This window comes from Panthera leo, chromosome B1 (assembly GCF_018350215.1).
Source record: "Panthera leo isolate Ple1 chromosome B1, P.leo_Ple1_pat1.1, whole genome shotgun sequence".
Classification (NCBI taxonomy): Eukaryota; Metazoa; Chordata; class Mammalia; order Carnivora; family Felidae; genus Panthera; species Panthera leo.
Genome location: NC_056682.1, coordinates 173,514,945 through 173,533,814, shown reverse-complemented (window position 1 = coordinate 173,533,814; position 18,870 = coordinate 173,514,945). Strand labels below are relative to the sequence as shown.

General features: G+C 45.1%; 1 protein-coding gene across 1 annotated transcript in view; it reads right to left on the bottom strand.

The window, feature by feature from the left end:
* Window positions 1-16,640, bottom strand: part of RELL1 (RELT like 1) — a 69,719-nt gene extending 53,079 nt beyond the window's left edge. The window contains exon 1 of the mRNA XM_042936639.1: window positions 16,448-16,640. Coding sequence (XP_042792573.1) covers window positions 16,448-16,535 — 88 coding nt within the window. The 5' untranslated portion in view covers window positions 16,536-16,640. The remainder of the gene's footprint in view (window positions 1-16,447) is intronic.
* Window positions 16,641-18,870: the final 2,230 nt, after the last annotated feature.

Below are 18,870 nucleotides of genomic sequence, written 5' to 3'. Positions count from 1 at the left end.
CTGAGCATGAAATGAGATGAACTCGGGTTTACCCAAGTGACCAGCACAGAGTAAGCGCCTAATAAATGTTTGTTTTAATTGCTGCGATGATTGTTATCCGTGGTAGTGAGTGTAAAGGCCGCGAGCCTCTCCAAGCTTACGTCTCAGCCGGGGATAAAAACCAACACACAGGAAAAGACAGTGAACCACAGGAGCCACACCGGAGGAAGTGGTGTTAAATGTGTGGGACAAAAATCACTGCATAAGGCCTTCAGGTGAGGGAGCGGCTGCCCTAACGGGGCTCCCAAGGCAGCACCGTGGGGCCGTGGCCGCTGCAACCCCCACCCTGGCCCAGCAAGCGCTTCTCTTCCTTCCAGGAACAGGAAAAGGAGCATAATTAAACAGAAAGCTACAAAAGTCCTAAACACAGGATTTTCCCATTAGTCACACTTGGGCAGGCAAGGTTCTTGCAACAGAGGCACGCGGCCTGCCTTCTGGGAATACAGGAACCGGGACGCCGAGATGAGTAAAGGTGGAGGATGAGGCCCCGGCCCAGTTGAAATGCTCTGATGTGAAGCCACCTCTCATCCGGTGAGAGAAGAAGCAAAGCATAAGAGGGCCTAAGGGAGAGAAAATAAGATCACTCTGGAAAAGGCAGATGAGGTGAAGTTTAAACAGAAGTAATCAGGAAAACCCTAGACAGAGAGAAGCTGAATTTCAAGGGAAGAAATAAACATGAAGGTCACTAGTACGACACTCAAATAAGAACTCTCAAAACAAGTAGCAAGGGTAAGACCCAGAGAAAAATACTATTAATGATAGTCACGTGTTGATGCGTACTTTCTATAAATACCGTTCCAAGAACTTTACAGGTATGAACTCATGTAACCCTTACAATAACCCTAGGAAGTAGGTACTATTTGTTTCAACCCCATTTCACAGATATGAAAACTAGAGCACAGAGAGGTCAGGTAACCTGCATCAGATCACACAGCTAGCAAGTAGCAGACATAATATTTAATCAAGGCAGCCTGGTTCCAGAACACCATTCTCTGTGCTCTAGGGCCTCTGAAGTGTGAGAGTTAACAGTTCTGATGTTCAGTAAAGTTCCACGAAATAGGATTATCCATAGCTCATCTCTGGTTGAGTTAGTCTTAAGTAGCAAATCTATGGGTAATTATTATTCATCTAATTCAAAAATAAATCTAGAATGACAGAATGGTTTTTCCTAGTGAGCCAATCATGGGGAAGGAACGATGCATTTAAGTTTATTCTCTAAGTCAATCTACCTATTTTTTTTTTTTTTTGGTATCAAGTACTAATTAAAAAAAAAATCCTGCTACCATTTATAAGAAGCAAAATCAGAAAGCCATCCTGATCTACATTTAACACTTAAAATTGTTGGTTACTCAGAAATCCTAAACCTTCTTTTGACTCTTTTAATTTTTTTATTTTATTTTTTATATTTATTTTTGAGAGACAGGGAGACAGAGTGTGAGCAGGCGAGGGGCAGAGAGAGAGGGAGACACAGAATCCAAAGCAGGCTCCAGGCTCTGAGCTGTCAGCACAGAGCCCGACGTGGGGCTCGAACTCACGAACCGCGAGATCATGACCTGAACCGAAGTCGGACCACTTAACCCACTGAGCCACCCAGGCACCACCCCCTTTGACTATTAAAACAATAGAAACAATTTGTGTGAAGGGATCAAATTTGCCATACAAGCTTTTGTCTAGAATAATCTCAGTTGTAAATGAAAAATGTTAAGTGAAAAAAATAAACACAAAGTAGGATTTTGAGCAAATATGATCCCAGTTTTATTGAAGAAAAAGAGAGCAAAATGGTAACACTAGTTATCTCTGTGTGGTAAGACTGTAAGTTATTTTAATTTTTAGTGTTTTGTATCTTTTCCTGGTGGAAAGTGGGAGTACTTTTTTTCTTTTCCTACTTGCATTTTCTAAAATGTCTTGATGGTAACCAGTACAGTTTTTTTTTTTTTAAACTGAAGATAAAAGGCCAATTAAGAAACCTGCATTACCATTAGGTTCAATCATATGAAACTGTTGTCACTGTAGGTCAAAAACAGTCAAATATTGGTTATTTCATGTGGTTCAACCTAATAGTAATATTAATAAGGTAGAGAGAAACCATAATACTGGAAATCTCTTAGTAAGGAGACTACTTATAACTGCAATCCATAACATTTACATACTAGATATTTCCACAACTAGAGGCAGACACAATGCACCACAGGAGAGGAGGTCAAAGAAAGCCACAGAGTCATGTAACTTCTACTTTATTACACCGTAAAACACAATGTAAGTACATAAACAATAAGGCACTGACCTGGCGATTTCTTTTCTTTCCCACTGTTATTTTTTTAATAATTTTTTTTAACTTTATTTATTTATTTTGAGAGAGGAAGAGTAAGCACAAGTGGGGTGGGGGTAGAGAGAAAAGGAGAAAAAATTCTAAGCAGGCTCCGTACTATCAGCACAGAGCCCGATTCGGGGGCTCAAACTCAGGAACCGTCAGATCAAGACCTGAGCTGAAGTCAAGAGACAGATGCTTAACCAACTGAGCCACCCAGGCGCCCCTCCCACTATTATTTTTTTTAATGCCTTTCGAATCCTTATCTAAGAGATTCCTCCAGGCATAATGTTTTAACATTATGAGTTGGTTTTTCCAAAGAGGAAAGATTTGACTTTCACTTTTCCAACAACCAATCCTCCATCACTAACTGTGTGTCCTGCAATTCAATTCAATTTCTGACTCCAACCACATGGAGTTAGTGCAAACCCCACAGGCTTAAGGGCTCCGTCCCACAAGACTGCCCCCACTTCAGCCGCCGGCTGCAAATGGTGTCCCCAGGTTAACCAGTTACAAATTCAAGATTTTTCATGATCTTCTCAGGTTCAACAATTTGCTAGAATAATTCACAGAATTCAGGAAAATGCTAATACTTAGGATTACAGTTCTACTATAAAGGATATAGGATTTAGGAACAAATGAAAGAGATGCATAAGGAAAAGTATGGGGAGGGGTGGTAAGCTGGTGTACACAGAGCTCCCACACTTTCTCTAGACACACCACCCTCCCAGCACATCCATGAGTTCTGAGTTTTTATGGAAGTTTCTCACATAGGCATGACCGATTAAGTCACTGCCATTGTTGATTAATTCAATCACCAACCCCTCTCCCTTTCCTGAGATGAGAGGAAGGGACTGAAAGTTCCAACCCTCCAATCCTGTTGTCGGTTCTTCTGGCAACCAGCCCCCATCCGGAAGCTATCTAGACGCCCACCAAGAGCCATTCATTAGCATAAACTCAGGTAAGGGCTAAAGGGCTCATTATGAATAACAAAAGACACTCCTATCTCTGAAAAAATTCTAAGGGTTTTAGGAGCTCTGTGCCAGGAACGGGGGACAAAGACAAATACACATACGTTTTATTATTCCACATTGACTCAAAGTCTAGAGTCCTTACTCATTTACATATCAAGATGCAGCACTGAACAGTGTGGAAAAGATAAACTATTTTGTCAATTCCAGCAAAAGAATTCTTTCTCTTTGTCGTCCCCCTTCCCACTCCCACCTAGGAACTGAGGCACACCACATCCAGCACCTAGGTAACTACTACTTCCATAATGTGTATTCGCCTAATGTATATTAGCACTTCCAAGCAGATTATTTTCCTCTCCCAAAATCAATTTGGTCACATTATTATAAAAAATCAAGGGACATAAGAAAACGGACTTGCCAGAAATGACGGGGAGATGAAGCTCTTAGCCAAGCAGGGTTTCATAAATCACCCCAGTGCTGATCTGCATGTTTTATTTAAAGAGACTGCTCTATACATCGATGGGCCAACACTGCCCTCCTGACCTGGAGAGAAAACAATGAGAACTTGACCAACAATAGGGGGAAAGAAATAGAAATCACAACAGTCTTCTGAAAATAAATGCTTAACGATGAAAAATTCAGAAGTTAAGCAGATTTGCACAATTTCAGAGGATTTACTCGAGCATAAGACAAATACACAATTAGCTAGCTTTTACTGTTAATGAACACTTCCTGGCCTTCACACCATCAAGACAGTACACTGATCTTACTTTAGGATTCCAATCTCCCAGCACACCTTAAACTTAGAAAAATTGTTTCTGTGTGTCATATGTATTATATTAAACCTATACACTATGTGCCATATTTCTATTACTTACAAAGGACTACAATATTTGATACTCCTAACCACTCTGAGATGTATAAAGAACAGATATTCTCCTTATCCCTGCTCCCCACCCCCACCCCCATCCTCCTCCTCCTCTCTCTCTCTCTCTCTCTCTCTCCATCTCTGTCTCTCTAAAGAAGCAACTTAGAAACAACAACAAGAGGGGGCGCCTGGGTGGCTCAGTCGGTTAAGCATCTGACTTCAGCTCAGGTTGTGATCTCGTAGTCTGTGAGTTTGAGCCCTGTGTTGGGCTCTGTGCTGACAGCTCAGAGCCTGGAGCCTGCTTCTGAGTCTGTGTCTCCCACTCTCTCTGCCCCTCCCCCACTCATGCTCTGTCTGTCTCACTCTCAAAAATGAATAAATGTTAAAAAAAAAAAAAACTGTGAAAGAAACAAGAAGAAAGAACAGCAATATCAATTGCTGAAGTACTGGGGCCATGTCTGAAACCGCGGGCTTACTGAGCTCAGCATCTAGGGCTCTGCCACTACATCACAGAGCCTGGGGTCTGCCTACACAATAAAGTGCAGAGTTTCAGGAGCTCCAGAGCCTAGCCTCAGCCTCCCCTCCCCCCAGTCTCATCATGTGATTTTCACTGAGGAACCCTGCACTTACTTTTCCTGTCCTACCTCTCTATACCTTCTCACAGGCTGTTCCTCTTGCTGGACATGCCTCCCCTACACTCCCTTTAAGGTCTACTTATGCCAAGCTTTAGGCATGTTGAAGTCCTTTCCACCTCTCCCAACAGAAGGAAAGTCCCTCTTCTGTGATCCCACGCAGCACTTTGTAGTTCTTGGATTATACCAAAATCATTCTCCATTATTCTACAATGGTTTGCATTCATCGCTTATCACTCCCTTCTCAGTCACAAGTTTGTGGAGGGCAGGAACCAAGTTTGTTTTTCATTTTTCATACCTACACAACAACTAATAGTATCTCAAATAAGGCCCTTTGTCTTTTAATGAACTGTATGGTGGGAATATCTACACGTTTTACCTGCAAAGACTATTAAGATGCTAACCTGGCAATCAGGCATGTGAAAGAGATTTTACCCTCAAAACTCAGCTTCCTGGGGGCCTGGGTGGTTTAATTGGTTAAGTGTCCGACTTCGGCTCAGGTCATGATGTCATGGTTCGTGGGTTCAAGCCCCATGTCAGGCTCTGTGAGGACAGCTCAGAGCCTGGAGCCTGCTTCGGAGTCTGTGTTTCCCCTCCCCCATTTACGCGCGCACATGTGTGTGTGTGTGTGTGTGTGTGCGCGTGTGTGCGTGCGTGCGCACTTTCTCTCTCAAAAGTAAATAAACATTTAAAAAAATTAAACAACAACAAAAAAACCAACCCAGCTTCCTGGCTCTATCACCTAGCTTCCAGCAATTTCAATGCCTCTTTTTTCTGCCCATGCTTGTTTTGTGCTTTGCCTTTAGTAGGGGAGGAGGAACTGGGAAAGAAGTGAGGAAGCAGCAAAGGAATTAAGGCTCTACAAGCATATAGCACAAACGTGTAAAGAAAAATGAAGGAGTGCCTGTTCATTAGCCATCTGTCACTTTACCAATGCCAGGAAATTCCGGGCTGCTGTTTTTATACTGTAGTTAATTCACATGATTGTGTTGGAGACTTCCAGCTATGAAGCGCTGTTAGAACACTGAAGATTGGTGCTATATTGTGAGACAGAAAGCCCAGTGAATTCTTCAAGCTTCCACCCCTTACAGGAATCTCAGAGAGCCACGTTATGTTTGTATGTATGCACGGGGGAGGAAGGCATGTTACCGATGTTGAAAAGGATTTTTGTTCGTTGTTTGTTTTTTTTAACGCTACCTATCATGTGACATTTTATGCATAGGTTCTTTATAAATCTTCAACCACTCGGCTAAACTTATCTGGCCAATTAAGAAGGGTAATGGCATAACTGTCTACTGTGTGTCTTTTTAGGAAACCAAAATCCATTTTTCCTTAATATCTCCCTCATGCCAAAACTTTTAAAAATTCATTTTTAAACTTAATGACATGTAAATTGAATTACTCTATTCAAAGAGTCACTCTAAAAGCAAAAGGATGATTCCTAAAGAATTTCTTGGAAAACAGCCCATTTGAAAGGGGCGCCTGGGTGGCTCAGTCAGTTGGGCATCTGACTTCAGCTCAGGTCATGATTTCACAGTTTGTGAGCTCAAGCCCTGCACCAGGCTCTGTGCTGACAGCTCAGAGCCTGGAACCTGCTTCAGATTCTGTGTCTCCCCTCTCTCTCCACTCTCTCCCGCTCGCGCTCTCCCTCTCTCTATCAAAAATAAATAAACATTTTTAAAAAAAGAAAACAGCCCATTTCCCACTAAAAGTAAAGCCTATATTCAATTTATGATGCCTTTGTTTCCTCTGTAAGTAGATGGACCTCCAGTGAAAAAGTTAAAAAAAAAAAAAAAAAGAAAAGATTAAATACAAAACCTTCCTTTTACCTGTGGTCCTGAGCATGCAGGACATGCAATTTCACATAATGACAAAGGACATTTGCGAGCAAGGAACACCCATCTAGCAGTGGCTTCTCCTCATCTGTGCCGTGAGCGGGAGACACATCTCACTTCTCTCTCCATCTCGGTGACTCCTCAGTAAATCTCAAATCTCCATTTACTCATCTCTGCGAAACAGAGAAGACGGCAGCCCGCTCCCCAGACTGGTGGCAAGAATCTGGTCCAGCAGTGAAATATCTGAGCATGTCTTCTATGCTCAAGGAGCTCCGGTCAGAGAAACACAGCGAAAACAACTGCTTATAATTTAAGGTCCAATAACATGGAATGGATGCAACGTGTGCTCAGGGACTCTCGTGTCTACTGACAGGACGGAACATCGGTGCGAAAACCCGGGAAAGGTTTCTGAGGAGTATTACCCTTGATCTCGGCTTGAAGGACAGGTGGAGAACAAGATATGGACAGCGCACCAAGCGTGCCCCCAGCGCACCAAGAGGGGGGGATCTCCTGGTTAAGAGAAACGCAGCCCCCTAGCTCTTCCACCTCCTACCTCCCCACTCACGAGTGATACTCCAGCAGCATCACCTGAGAAATGTGTTGGGAAACAAATTCTCCAGCTCCTTCCCACATCTGCCGACGCACACACTCTGGGGTGGGGCCCGGTGACCCACCTGTGTTTGAACCGGACCTCTCACCCCCTCTCTTCTGTGACCACTAGTTCTCTTCACCTCACCGATACCAACATTTTTACAAGTATAAGCTTTAGCTTCATTTCCTTGCTCGAGGAAAGTCTGGCTCAACCTGTACTGGCCTCTCATCCCACCCCCAGCCCCAGGTTAGGTACTCGGGCTGGAGCCATACTTACTAAGGACACTTTATCGTGACTGCCTGTTTCATCATCTTTCCTGATAAGCTGCTAGCTCCGGAAAGGCGCCCACTGAGCCTCGTTTGTTCACATCACTTTATCCCCAGTTCCTCCCAAGCCAGAAGGCCCTCCTTGACCAACATTTGCTGAATTAAGAAACCTAGCAGGGAATTAACTCGGGAAACAAAGGTATTAAGGAAAGATATAAAGTACCATGGAACATGATAGATAGACATTAATAGATGCATTTGAAGTGCTGGTTGTAGAGACACAACCGAATTCAGTTTACCTCTGAAAAGGGTTTCACGAATCGATTTGGGTTTTGAAAACTTTCGCTCTGAAAATTTTCACTAACCCTTCCAAACATATCAATGTCCTACCATACTCGTCTGATAAAGCAGGACTTAACTACTTTTATTGCCATTCTTTTTTTTTCTCAATGACCAGATTTTTCCACCTCAGGTTGTTGGAACAATGTGGCCCATTGAGGCTGACAGACAAAACAGCCTCTTATTAATTCAAGAAGGGACGGCGCGGGGAGATGACAGCTAATATTTGTGGGTGAATACTGGAAAGCCTAACCCTTCACTTTATTGTAAACAAAAAGCCTTGGGCTGAGTCAGAACACCTGGATTCCAACTCTGGCTTCCTTCCTTCCAGTATTTAAGTATCTGCTCTGTTAGAGATCCTGTGCTTGGATCTTAGCCGGGGACAGTGACCAAGACACGAACACAGGCCCTCCCGTCACCAAACCTAATGGTCTGCTCCTCCACTACAGGCTAAGGCTGTTCCTGACTCCCACAGGCCACTGAACTTCCGAGGGCTCAGTTTCCCCATCTGCAAAGAGAGGCGTTAGTTACAAGATGACCACCAAAGTCCCCTCTGGCTCTAAAACTGCACGACTAAGAACACCACAATCACTTCATGAGTCAGTTAGCCAGGTCATGCTTCTTAAGTCCTGCTCACCCAGATCCAGAGAGTTGGGAAACCAGAATCTGGAGCCTGAGGACCAAGGGCAAATGTGGACCAAGGAGCCTTGCCAGAAGCAGCAGAGCCAGGGTCACTGCATGGAAAGCCAGCTTTAATGCAATGGGAAGAGTCCTAGACCCAGGAAAGGAACCCGCTTCGGCCCTGCCTAGGCCAACTCAGTGTCCCCATCTGCTAAATAAGCTCTGAGGAGATGGTCAAGGTCCCTTCCAGCCCTAATGCTACAGGATTCTACCTTCTCATTCCAGTATGTGTTTTTCCCGGCACTACCAAGCAACAATTCTGTTCTGAGGCTATTTACCCGATAGAGCATCAGATCCCACAAGTTAAGGGATAGGTCCTACAAGAATGTCCCTCCCCCTACCTTGGATGCCAATTCCAAGTCCAGGTTGTCACCTTGTGCTTCTGACCCACAGGCTATAAATCGGAGGTTCTCACACCCTCCTGCTTGGGTGTGATTAATCTGCTAAAGCAGCTAACAACACTAAGAAATATTTCACTTCCTAGATCACCGGTTTATTATAAAAGATCTAACTCAGGAACAACCAGATAGGAAAGACTCCTACAGTAAGGTATAGTGAAAGCAGGCAGAGCTCCCATGCTCTCTGGGTGCGCTATTCTCCGCATATCTCCAGGCAATTCACAAACCCAGAAGCTCATCAAGTCTTGTTCAACAGTTTGGGGTTTGTTGTTGTTGTTTTTAAAGTTTATCTATTTGTTTTGAGAGAGAGGGAGAGGGAAAGAGACAGAGAGAGGGAGCGGGGAGGGGCAGAGAGAGGGAATCCCAAGCAGGCTATGTGCTGTCAGTGCAGAGCCCAACACTGGGCTCGAACTCACGAACCGTGAGACCATGACCTGAGCCAAAATCAAGAGTCAGACTCTTAACCAACTGAGCCACCCAGGTGCCCCCAAAAGTTTTTTAAAGCATTTAATCAGAAGCTTTCCCCCTAACTCTTCCCCTTCCCAGAAATTGGTGGGTGAGGTTGAAAGTCCCAATCCTCAATCACATGGTCTTTCAGATGACCAGCCCCATCCTGAGGCTATCTAGGGTACCACCCTAAGTCACCTACCTAGCATTCACAAGAGCATTCACATTCGCTCCAAGGGGCTTATAATGAATGACAGAAGACATTCCTACTATTTAGGAACTCCTAAGGGTTTGAGGAGCTTTGTGCCAGGAACTGGGGGCAAAGACTAAATATTTTCTTATTTGCCCGTATCCATGGGGCACCTGGGTGACTCAGTCGGTTAAGTGTCCAACTCTTCATTTTGGCACAGGCCGTGATCTCAGGTTTCATGGTTTCGTTCCTTTTTTCTTTCTCTCCTTCCTTGCCTAATATTGGTAGCTAAAGGCTCAGCCCCACATCTCCCCTGCGTCCCAAAAGAACTCCCCACCAAGCCCACTGGCCCCTACTCCTCCTCTCCTGGGGCCTCAAGCACTGCCCACCCCTGCCTCCTCAACCCCTACCCCTGCCATTACACAACCAGCCTCATCAGGAGCTAGGAGATGCCTCGGGCAATGGCAGAGGACCTGAAAGGTAAATTCTATAGCACTTGGAAACTTTGTCCCACCTGACAGCTGTGATGGGTTAATATTTGGTTCAGGACAAAATAACAATAATATACTCTTTCAGTATTTACTATGTGCCAAACACCGTCCAATGAACTCTCCTGTTTTAGCTCATATAATAGTCACAGCAACCCCAGGAGGCAACTCTGCCATGTTTTCTCCATGATACAGATGAGGAAAGTAGTTCAAAGCCTTCTTTCCCTCAGTACAATGGCACTTTACTTAATGGCTGGAATGCATATACACCGGAATGGGGCGGGGAGAGTCGGTACAGTGGGCAAGTGCTTAGAATCTTGGGCTGAGCAAAGACAAGAGGGTGGAGGCCTTGGGGTATTGATTGCTAAGGAGCAATAGAAAACCAGTTCCCGGGTTCAACAGAGTTTGGCAAAAGGATTCTCAAGGTGAGCTGACTGGCACAGGATGGCACAGAAACAGTCTGCCTGGGGTATCTGCCACCCTCTATCCATCCCTCCCTCCCCACAAAGTCCCCTGGGTAGATTCTGGTTGTTTTCTTTTTCCTCCATTACAAAGAGATCCATTTGCTCTCCATGGCAGAGGAGACCAGAAGAGAAATTGAGCCCAACTTCTCCATAAAGCTCCCATTATAATGGGCATCCATCCCCAAAGCCACCTGGAAGAAACAAAACCTCAGCGTTTCCCAGGTATCTTCATTTTATTAGATTCCACACTAGAATACCAAAGAAGTGCTTCTTTTTGTGAAGTGCCACTTGTTTGAGGAGTTATTTCTCTCCATAGGATATTTGACTATTTTAAGCAGTTTTACGTTTGGCTGCCCACAGACAAGAACAAATGAGTCATGGCAGAAGAAGTGCAGGACCATAATCCTTTATCTGAAAACCTGGAGGTCAGCTGTGCCTCGAAATTCAGACTTTGTGATTCTAGAAAGGTAATGCAATGCATTTAGCACACGTTATGTAACATTCAGAAATCAAATTCATTGAGATTACTGCAGCAAAATTTAGCAATCTTCAAACGAAGTGAGATAAATACACACTATAGAATCTCACAGTGCTTCAGGTGAGGTTTTACTGCCAATGGAGTATGCAAAAAAGCCTCAAAAAACTTCTGGTTTTCAGAGCTTTTCAGACCTCAGAATTGTCCAGAAAGGATGACAGCCGTATGCAAATGACTCAAATAGTAGAAGAAACAGTCAACCTGCCAGTAATCAAAGACATCCGAATTAAAACAATCAAGATACCAATATCTGCCTTACAAATTAGCAAATGTGTTTTGCAGAGAAAATGCCAACAGTGTGAAAAGTGAGTCTTTCCACCACTGCTGTGAAAAGTAAACTGGGACAATCTTCAGATCACTAATACTTGGGTCATCAAGGGCCTCAAAAACATGAACACTTTTGACGCCAACACTGCCTTAACCAAGAATCCATTTTCTGTGGAAGTCATCGATATCCAGACAAAGCGTCACCCATACATGTTCACTGAAACCATTCATATGAAAATTCAAATCCATTTAACAATAATCAGTAATAACAGTAATCTTTTAAACGGAGGCACACTGAGGTGAAAATCAGTGAATCCATATAATAAACTACTATGCAGCTATTCTTTGAGTAGGTAGGGAAATGAGAAACCTTCATGTATAACATTAAATGAAAAATGCAGGATACAAAATTATATTTGCATTATGATCCTACCCAACTGAAAAATAGAGAGAGGTCTAGGAGGAAATACACTAACAGTGGCAAGTACCTTGGAGTGATGAGATCAAAAGGTGATTCTTTCCCCTTCCCTCCAAACTTTAAATACTTGGGAGAACTGGGACACCTGAATGGCTCAGTCGATTGAGCATCTGACTTCAAGCTCAGGTCATGATCTCACAGCGTGTGAGTTTCAGCCCCGTGTCCGGCTCTGTGCTGACAGCCCAGAGCCTAGAGCCTGTTTCAGATTGTCTCTCTCTCTGCCCCTCCCCCATTCATGCTCTGTCTCTCTCTCTCTCTCAAGAATAAATAAACATTAAAAAAAAAAACTTTAAATACTTGGGAGAATTTTCTGAAACGGAAATGGGAAAAGAAGGCCTGTCTACATAACTCCCAGTCAATGGCAGCAAATTCATGAACCTAAGGTGTTGTCACTCTGGGCTTTCATAAATGTACAATGAATCTATCTTTGCAAAACCATCACTACCTCCAGAATGAAAACCTAACAGTACATGTGGTCTACATTTATTAAATAACTTGGCTAAATTATAAGTTCAGCCTAATGGACACTTTGGGGAAGAAACACAGAAAAAAATCACACATAGGATAAAAGAGATATGTCACTTTACCACTTGCAAAGACTTTTCAGAGACAACAACTCATTTGATCCTCACTGGCAGCCGGTAAGGCAGACAAAGGTACGAGCTGGCCACACACCCATTTTACAGGTAAGAACATGGAGTTCTAGACAGAGCAGAGGCTCTTCCTGACTTCAATTGCAAGGCTATGTCAGAGCCTGGGGCTCTTTCCGCTGTATCTTGCCATTACCCTATCACTTAGTGATTCTTTACAAATATCTTAGAATACAAAAGAAATTTCTCACTTGAAAGAAAGAAAAGAAAGAAATGATTTACTAATAATAAGAATAGGCTTCAGAATTGAAGAGATCTGACTCAAGGTCAAAACCCAGCTCACACATTTGAGTGACTTTTTCAAGTTAACTTCTCAGATACTCAATTTTCTCACCTATAAATACAGAAATAAAATTACACAGCTGACAATGTGTTCTAAAAATTAAGTGATCTGAGTACTCAGACCAGAACCTGCCACAAAACAGGTATAACAAACACCACATTCCTTCCTCCGAAAAAGAGTGAAGCATCTCCAATGAACCAACTCCAATGAACCAACTCCAAATTCCAATTTTAGTCATTGTTGGCACACCAGACGCATTATTCTGCCTGCTATCAGGAGCCCACCAAATCTTTACCAATTACTGAAGTGCTCTCGAAAATAATTAGAAACCACCCAACGTAATAGTTTTAACCAATGACAATTTAAATCATTTTTTGTCAGTTTTAAATAGTTTCTCCTTTGTCCTAACACGTAAGTAAACTTCAGCATGAGAGCCAAATTCTTTAAAAAGTAACAATGAAATTGTTGTTTCTATTGCCTGGGGCTTTGGCCTGACTCTTTTGAACTCAACTACTGAAACTCCCAAATCATCTGTTTGATTAATTTCTTTTAGCTGAGTAAGGGCAGGAGAGGGAGAATGGCAGGCACTTCTCAAATTTTTCATTTCCTCTTGAAATTAGATTTGGGCATGGAAGCCCACGCTCCAAGACTGCTTTTTCCAAACAGTCTGTCCACTGATTAAGTATTATGTGGATACACAGCTCGGTACCTACCTGGCCAAAGGAGAACCCAGAATTTAATAAAGCTTATCTTTGGCATCAAATGAGAAGTCAGGAGGCTGGATGGAAGCACACAAAACCCAAGGAGAGTGCCCTTCTCATTTCACTAGCCCTGGAACCTTTTCCACCCACTCCTTACTAGAAGGCCATGCCCATTATCTGGTAGAGAAACTAATAAGCCCAAAGGTTGAGTAACCAGAGACCTTAAGGACATAAATAAGCCAAGATGTGGAAAATCATCCCTTCTGGTGCCTGTGGTCTATAGTTTCAAACGCTGCTTCTAAGAGACAGAAGTTTAATGAGATTCTTCTACTAGGCAAGAAGAGAAAGAGACAATGTCACTACCCACTGTGAAGTTACCTGTCCTTCTTTTCTCTGCTTCCCAACTTCTGCTAACCACATGCTTACAATTTTAGGATGTCCTACACTCCCTATCTTAGAATCTCAACAAGCCTGCTGAGGTTGATTTCTGTTCTATTTTCTCTCCAGGGACAAGTGGGGTACAGTAGAGAGGACGGACTCTGGAATCAGGCAGGCTAGTGTTGTCAAAGATCCATATAAAGATACATAGACACACACACATACCTCCTAGTGGTTCTGCTCCTCTGACTGAATGCTGATACATCAGTTATGTGACTGAAACAATTATTTAAGGGCTCTGGGCCTCAGTTACCTCACCGTAAATAAGAACTTCATAGAGCTATGAGAAATAAGTGTGCAAAATGCATATGAAGTACCCGAGTCAAAGCCTGGCATATAGCAAGCACTCGACATTACTTCGTAGCTCTTTCTCCTTACCTTCCTAAAACATTCCCTACAAACAATACTGTCTTAGATCCCAAGAGGACCAGATGTTAGCTGGTCAGGACATCGTTTCTTCATATAGGCCTCAAGTCACACTGGCACATTGGTACTCTGTACTCTTTCCTTTTTAGATATTTCATTCTTTTTTTAAATTTTTTAATGTTTATTTATTTTATTTTTTTTTTAATTTTTTTTTTTTTCAACGTTTTTTATTTATTTTTGGGACAGAGAGAGACAGAGCATGAACGGGGGAGGGGCAGAGAGACAGGGAGACACAGATTCGGAAACAGGCTCCAGGCTCCGAGCCATCAGCCCAGAGCCTGACGCGGGGCTCGAACTCACGGACCGCGAGATCGTGACCTGGCTGAAGTCGGACGCTTAACCGACTGCGCCACCCAGGCGCCCCTGTTTATTTATTTTTTAAGAGAGAGTGCAAGCAGGGGAGAGGCAGAGAGAGAGAGAGAGACAGAGACACAGAATCTGAAGCAGCCTCCAGGCTCTGAGCTGTCAGCAGAGAGCCCGATGTGGGGCTCAAACTCAAAAACCCTGAGATCATGGCCTGAACCGAAGACAGATGCTTAACTGACTGAGCCACCCAGGCACCTCTAGATATTTCATTCTTCTTAAATATTAAACTTCCATTAAAATGTTGCTACACAATTACATGAGAACTTTTTTCATCACCTTCCAGACCTGAGAGCTGAGCGTTGCTCAGAGATCCATCGAAACCCAAACTTAGTCCAGGAATAGACTTCCCCAGCTGATGGCTGATTACATGCATCCATGCTGAAGTTTTAACAATCTTACTCCCAGGTTAAGCTATTCAAATTCTGGGCCAACTGACTCTAGAGTGCTCTCTAAGTTTCTGTCTATGACCCCGAGTCCAATTTGAACCTGATTATGCACCTATTCATTCTCAGCAATGAAACCCAGGGTAAAACGAAAATCTCTCATCCAATAATACATGTCACTAGCTGTCATTTCCCCGGGGGGGGGGGGGGGATGACTGAAGGAAATACAGATCTGCTAATAAAGGCTCAGGAGACATATTTGCCATCCTGTTCCCTTCTTAACATGATCTGTGTTCTACAAAAAAGTGAAGACCAAAGTGATAAGCCAGTTTACAAGCTGTAAGCGATTGGAATCTTCTCAGGAGTGAAGAGCAGTGTACGTGTTTTCATGGAGGAGAGTTACGATTGGAAGGCTTCCAGATGCTTATTATTTGGACGTGAAAAGAAGCTGCTCAAGCTTGGAAGAGCTTGCTGACGTAAGATTCCAGGCTGTGGTAACCCCAGACGGCCACGAAGAGATATATTTATTAGTGTTTTTTTAACTACTGCTCTAAAGTGACAACTAAGAGGGAAAACGGTGGCAAGGGATCCCTGGGGTCTATAGCCATAAAAACAAAAGAGCGTGAGACCTGACTTCCATAAAAGTTACACCTCCTTTTAGATTTCAATTAAAAACTCCTGCTCCAAATTCGTCATTGGGGACACACTTTACGGTCTCTGCTGGTGGCTTCCTGTTCCGACCACAGAAGGTTCCTTTTGTGGTGACAGGAATTGACTCAAAAAAGAAAAAAAAAAATGTAAGTTTACAAATGAGCCTTCCCTTTTTCCAAGACTGATTTGTCCAGGATATGTGGGTAAGACATCTGAAATCCCCAACCTGTTACAAGAATCCATCAACCACTACACAATTAATGAAAACTTGGAAAGGAAAGAAATGGAACTCCCCAAGGTCTTAAAATATAAAACAAAGGTGGGCGGGGGGAGGCGACGACCGCGCACCCGGCCCCTTGTGTCACGATCTTCCGCTCGCGGGGCCTTTGAGGACAAGCGCGTAAGGAAAGGGGTCCGCGGGGCTCGAAGATGCTCAGCCCGGCCAGAAGCGCACCCGAAGAAGCTAGGCCAGCTCCCTACACCCAAGACAGCTCAGAGGGGCGCGCCAGGGGTAACAGGTCCTCAGAGGAGCCGGCGAGAGGAGGGAAGGCAAGTCCCGGGCAGGCGGGAAGGGAGGGACGGGAGCCGTCGCCCCGCGCCGCACCCGGCCCGGGCCACCCTCCAACAGCCAGATGTTCAGTGTCGGGATCCCCGCGGCGGTGCCAGGGCGAGGGCAGCTCGGGGTGCTGCCGGGCTGCCGTCCGGACCCCTCGCCTCCTCCCGAGCGCCCAGGCCCCGGCGGGGCACTCACCCGGGGCCACTAGCGGCGAACTCATGGCGCCTCCCACGAAGACAGCGGCGGCCAGGACCGCGGACCCCAAGAGTTCCCGTGGGGCCATCGCCGCGTTCCTCCGCCTTCCTTCCCCGGGGCGCCGCGTCTGGGGCTCCTGCAGGCAGTGCTGCTAGACAGCCGGCGGCTGACGGGGGAGCAGGACTCTGCCCCCGCGAGCTGTAAGCCCCGCCCCGTCAAGCACCCTCCTCTCCGGCCCCACCCACCCGGCTCGGCCAGGCCTCACCCCGCCAAACCCGGGGCTCCGCCCTGGTCCCCACCCACGGCAGCCTGGCCCCGCCTCCGCCCGCGGCGCCTGCTTCCTCTCTAATTTCAACCGCGGCCTGGGCCGCCGGGATAAGGCTGTGACCCCGCCTCTCCTGCCCCTCCCACCACTGCTCGACCACGCCTCCATCCGCCGGTTTCCACCACCCCCCCCCCCCCCCCGGCCGCGCCCACCTCTGCCCGGTCCCACCTCTTCTCGCGGCGCCCGCTTGGTTTCCCAGTCTGGCTTCAGCGCAGATGTGTGGATTGAGCGGGAGCCGGGCGCGGGGGCAGGGTCTCCGCGGTTCATCCTCTCCCGCGCAGAGAGCAGGCGGGCATAAGAAGAGGAAGAGGGAGAGCTGGACAGGAAGCTCTAGACGGGCTGACTTGGCCATCATCGAAGTGGGCACGATCTTAATTCTTTGTTGGCATTTCTATCCAACTGGCTTTCCCCTCCGTGACTGGTCCGGAGAGGGGCGCTGCACGTGAAGTTCCACTGTTTGAAAATTGAAAAGAAAAGGCCATACATTTAAATTTCTTCCTATCTCTGCTTCCATTTAAACTGTTTCTACATACCTGCAGGAATTGCAGAAGTTGAATCATCACATGCATTGCATTGATTAGCCTGGAGCCCTTCTGAGTACTTCCCTGCTTACTGCACTGTAGAGACTCCTGAAGCAACACGGTCAGCCCTTTTTTAATCGTGTGCCCACATTGCACCTTGCAAATAGTTTAACGAAATAGCTCTTTAAGTGCCTAGTCACTTATGATCTTGTATGCTCACTTAAGCTCTGTGAGGTGAGTAGTATTCCCATTTCACAGGCCCTTGAGTAAACCCACCAGCCACTGTGATAAACTGGAATTAACTTGTCTTCATTGTGTTTGCTCACTGCTATGCCCTCAGTGCCCAGCTCAATGACAGTACACATTAAATAAAAGGTCAAAAGTGGTTTTGAAATTGAATCATCACATGCATTTCATTGATTAGCCTAGAGCCTTTCTGAGTAGTTCCCTCTTTACTGCGCTTTAGACACTCCTGAGGCAACACAATCAGCCCTTCAGCAATGCTCAAGATCACAGGCATCATGAGGCAGGTGAGGGCTGGGGCTTTTCACAGAATGAGGCTCTTCCTTGGCTTGACTAGCATCCTCCAATTTTCAAAAAAGGACTTTTTATCTTCTTGTTAAGTCCTCGGAACAGTCTACTATAGACTCTTATCTGTAAGTCTATTTTGGCAGGAATCCCCAGCAACAGAAGCTCAGACCACTACAGATAGCTGGGACTGGAGGATGGGAGTCGCTGTCCTCTGAAGCCAAGGACAGGCGCTATGTGTCCCGTGCACAGTTGCAGACACATCCTGTAGTCGGGCGGGTGAAGCAGTTTTATACTACCCTAAAAACTGAGAATGGCTGCAGAGGAAAAAGTTTCGTGTAGGTTTCTAACAACAACAAAAAAAGAATCCTAAGCCTGGAAATTAAACGGCAAACTATCAGTTGTAGCTAGAAACAGCTAATAATAATTTGCAGAGCCTAGTGTAAAATGAAAATCCAGGTCCTTTTGTTCAAAAATTAAGAATTCCAAGGTGGCCGGGTACCTGAGTGGCTCAGTAGGTTCAGCCTCCAATTCTTGATTTTGGCTCAGGTCATGATCTCATGGTTTGTGAGATCCAGCCCTGCACCAGGCTCTGCATGGACAGCAAGGAGCCTGCCTGGGATTCTCTATCTCCCTCTTTCACTGCCCCTTCTCCACTCACGCTCTCTCTCAAAATAAATAAATAAACATTAAAAAAAAAAAAAAAAAAGACTTTTACAATGGCAAGAGCAGAGCATTAAATCAATTATGGAGCCCTTCTAAGCATGCAGACCTGTGTAAAGGTTGTACGTCCATAAAGCCAGCTCTGGTTTTGGCACTCAGAATGCAACAAAATGCTTGAACCAAGATATCTATGCAAAATGCAAAATATCATTTGAGGGGTACCTGGGTGGCTCAGTCGGTTAGGCGTCTGACTGGCTCAGGTCATGATCTCACAGTTCATGTGTTCAAGCCCTGCATCGGGCTTGCTGCTGTCATCCCAGAGCCCACTTCAGATCCTCTGTCCCCCTCTCTCTCTGCCCCTCCCCTGCTTCCTCTCTCTCTCTCTG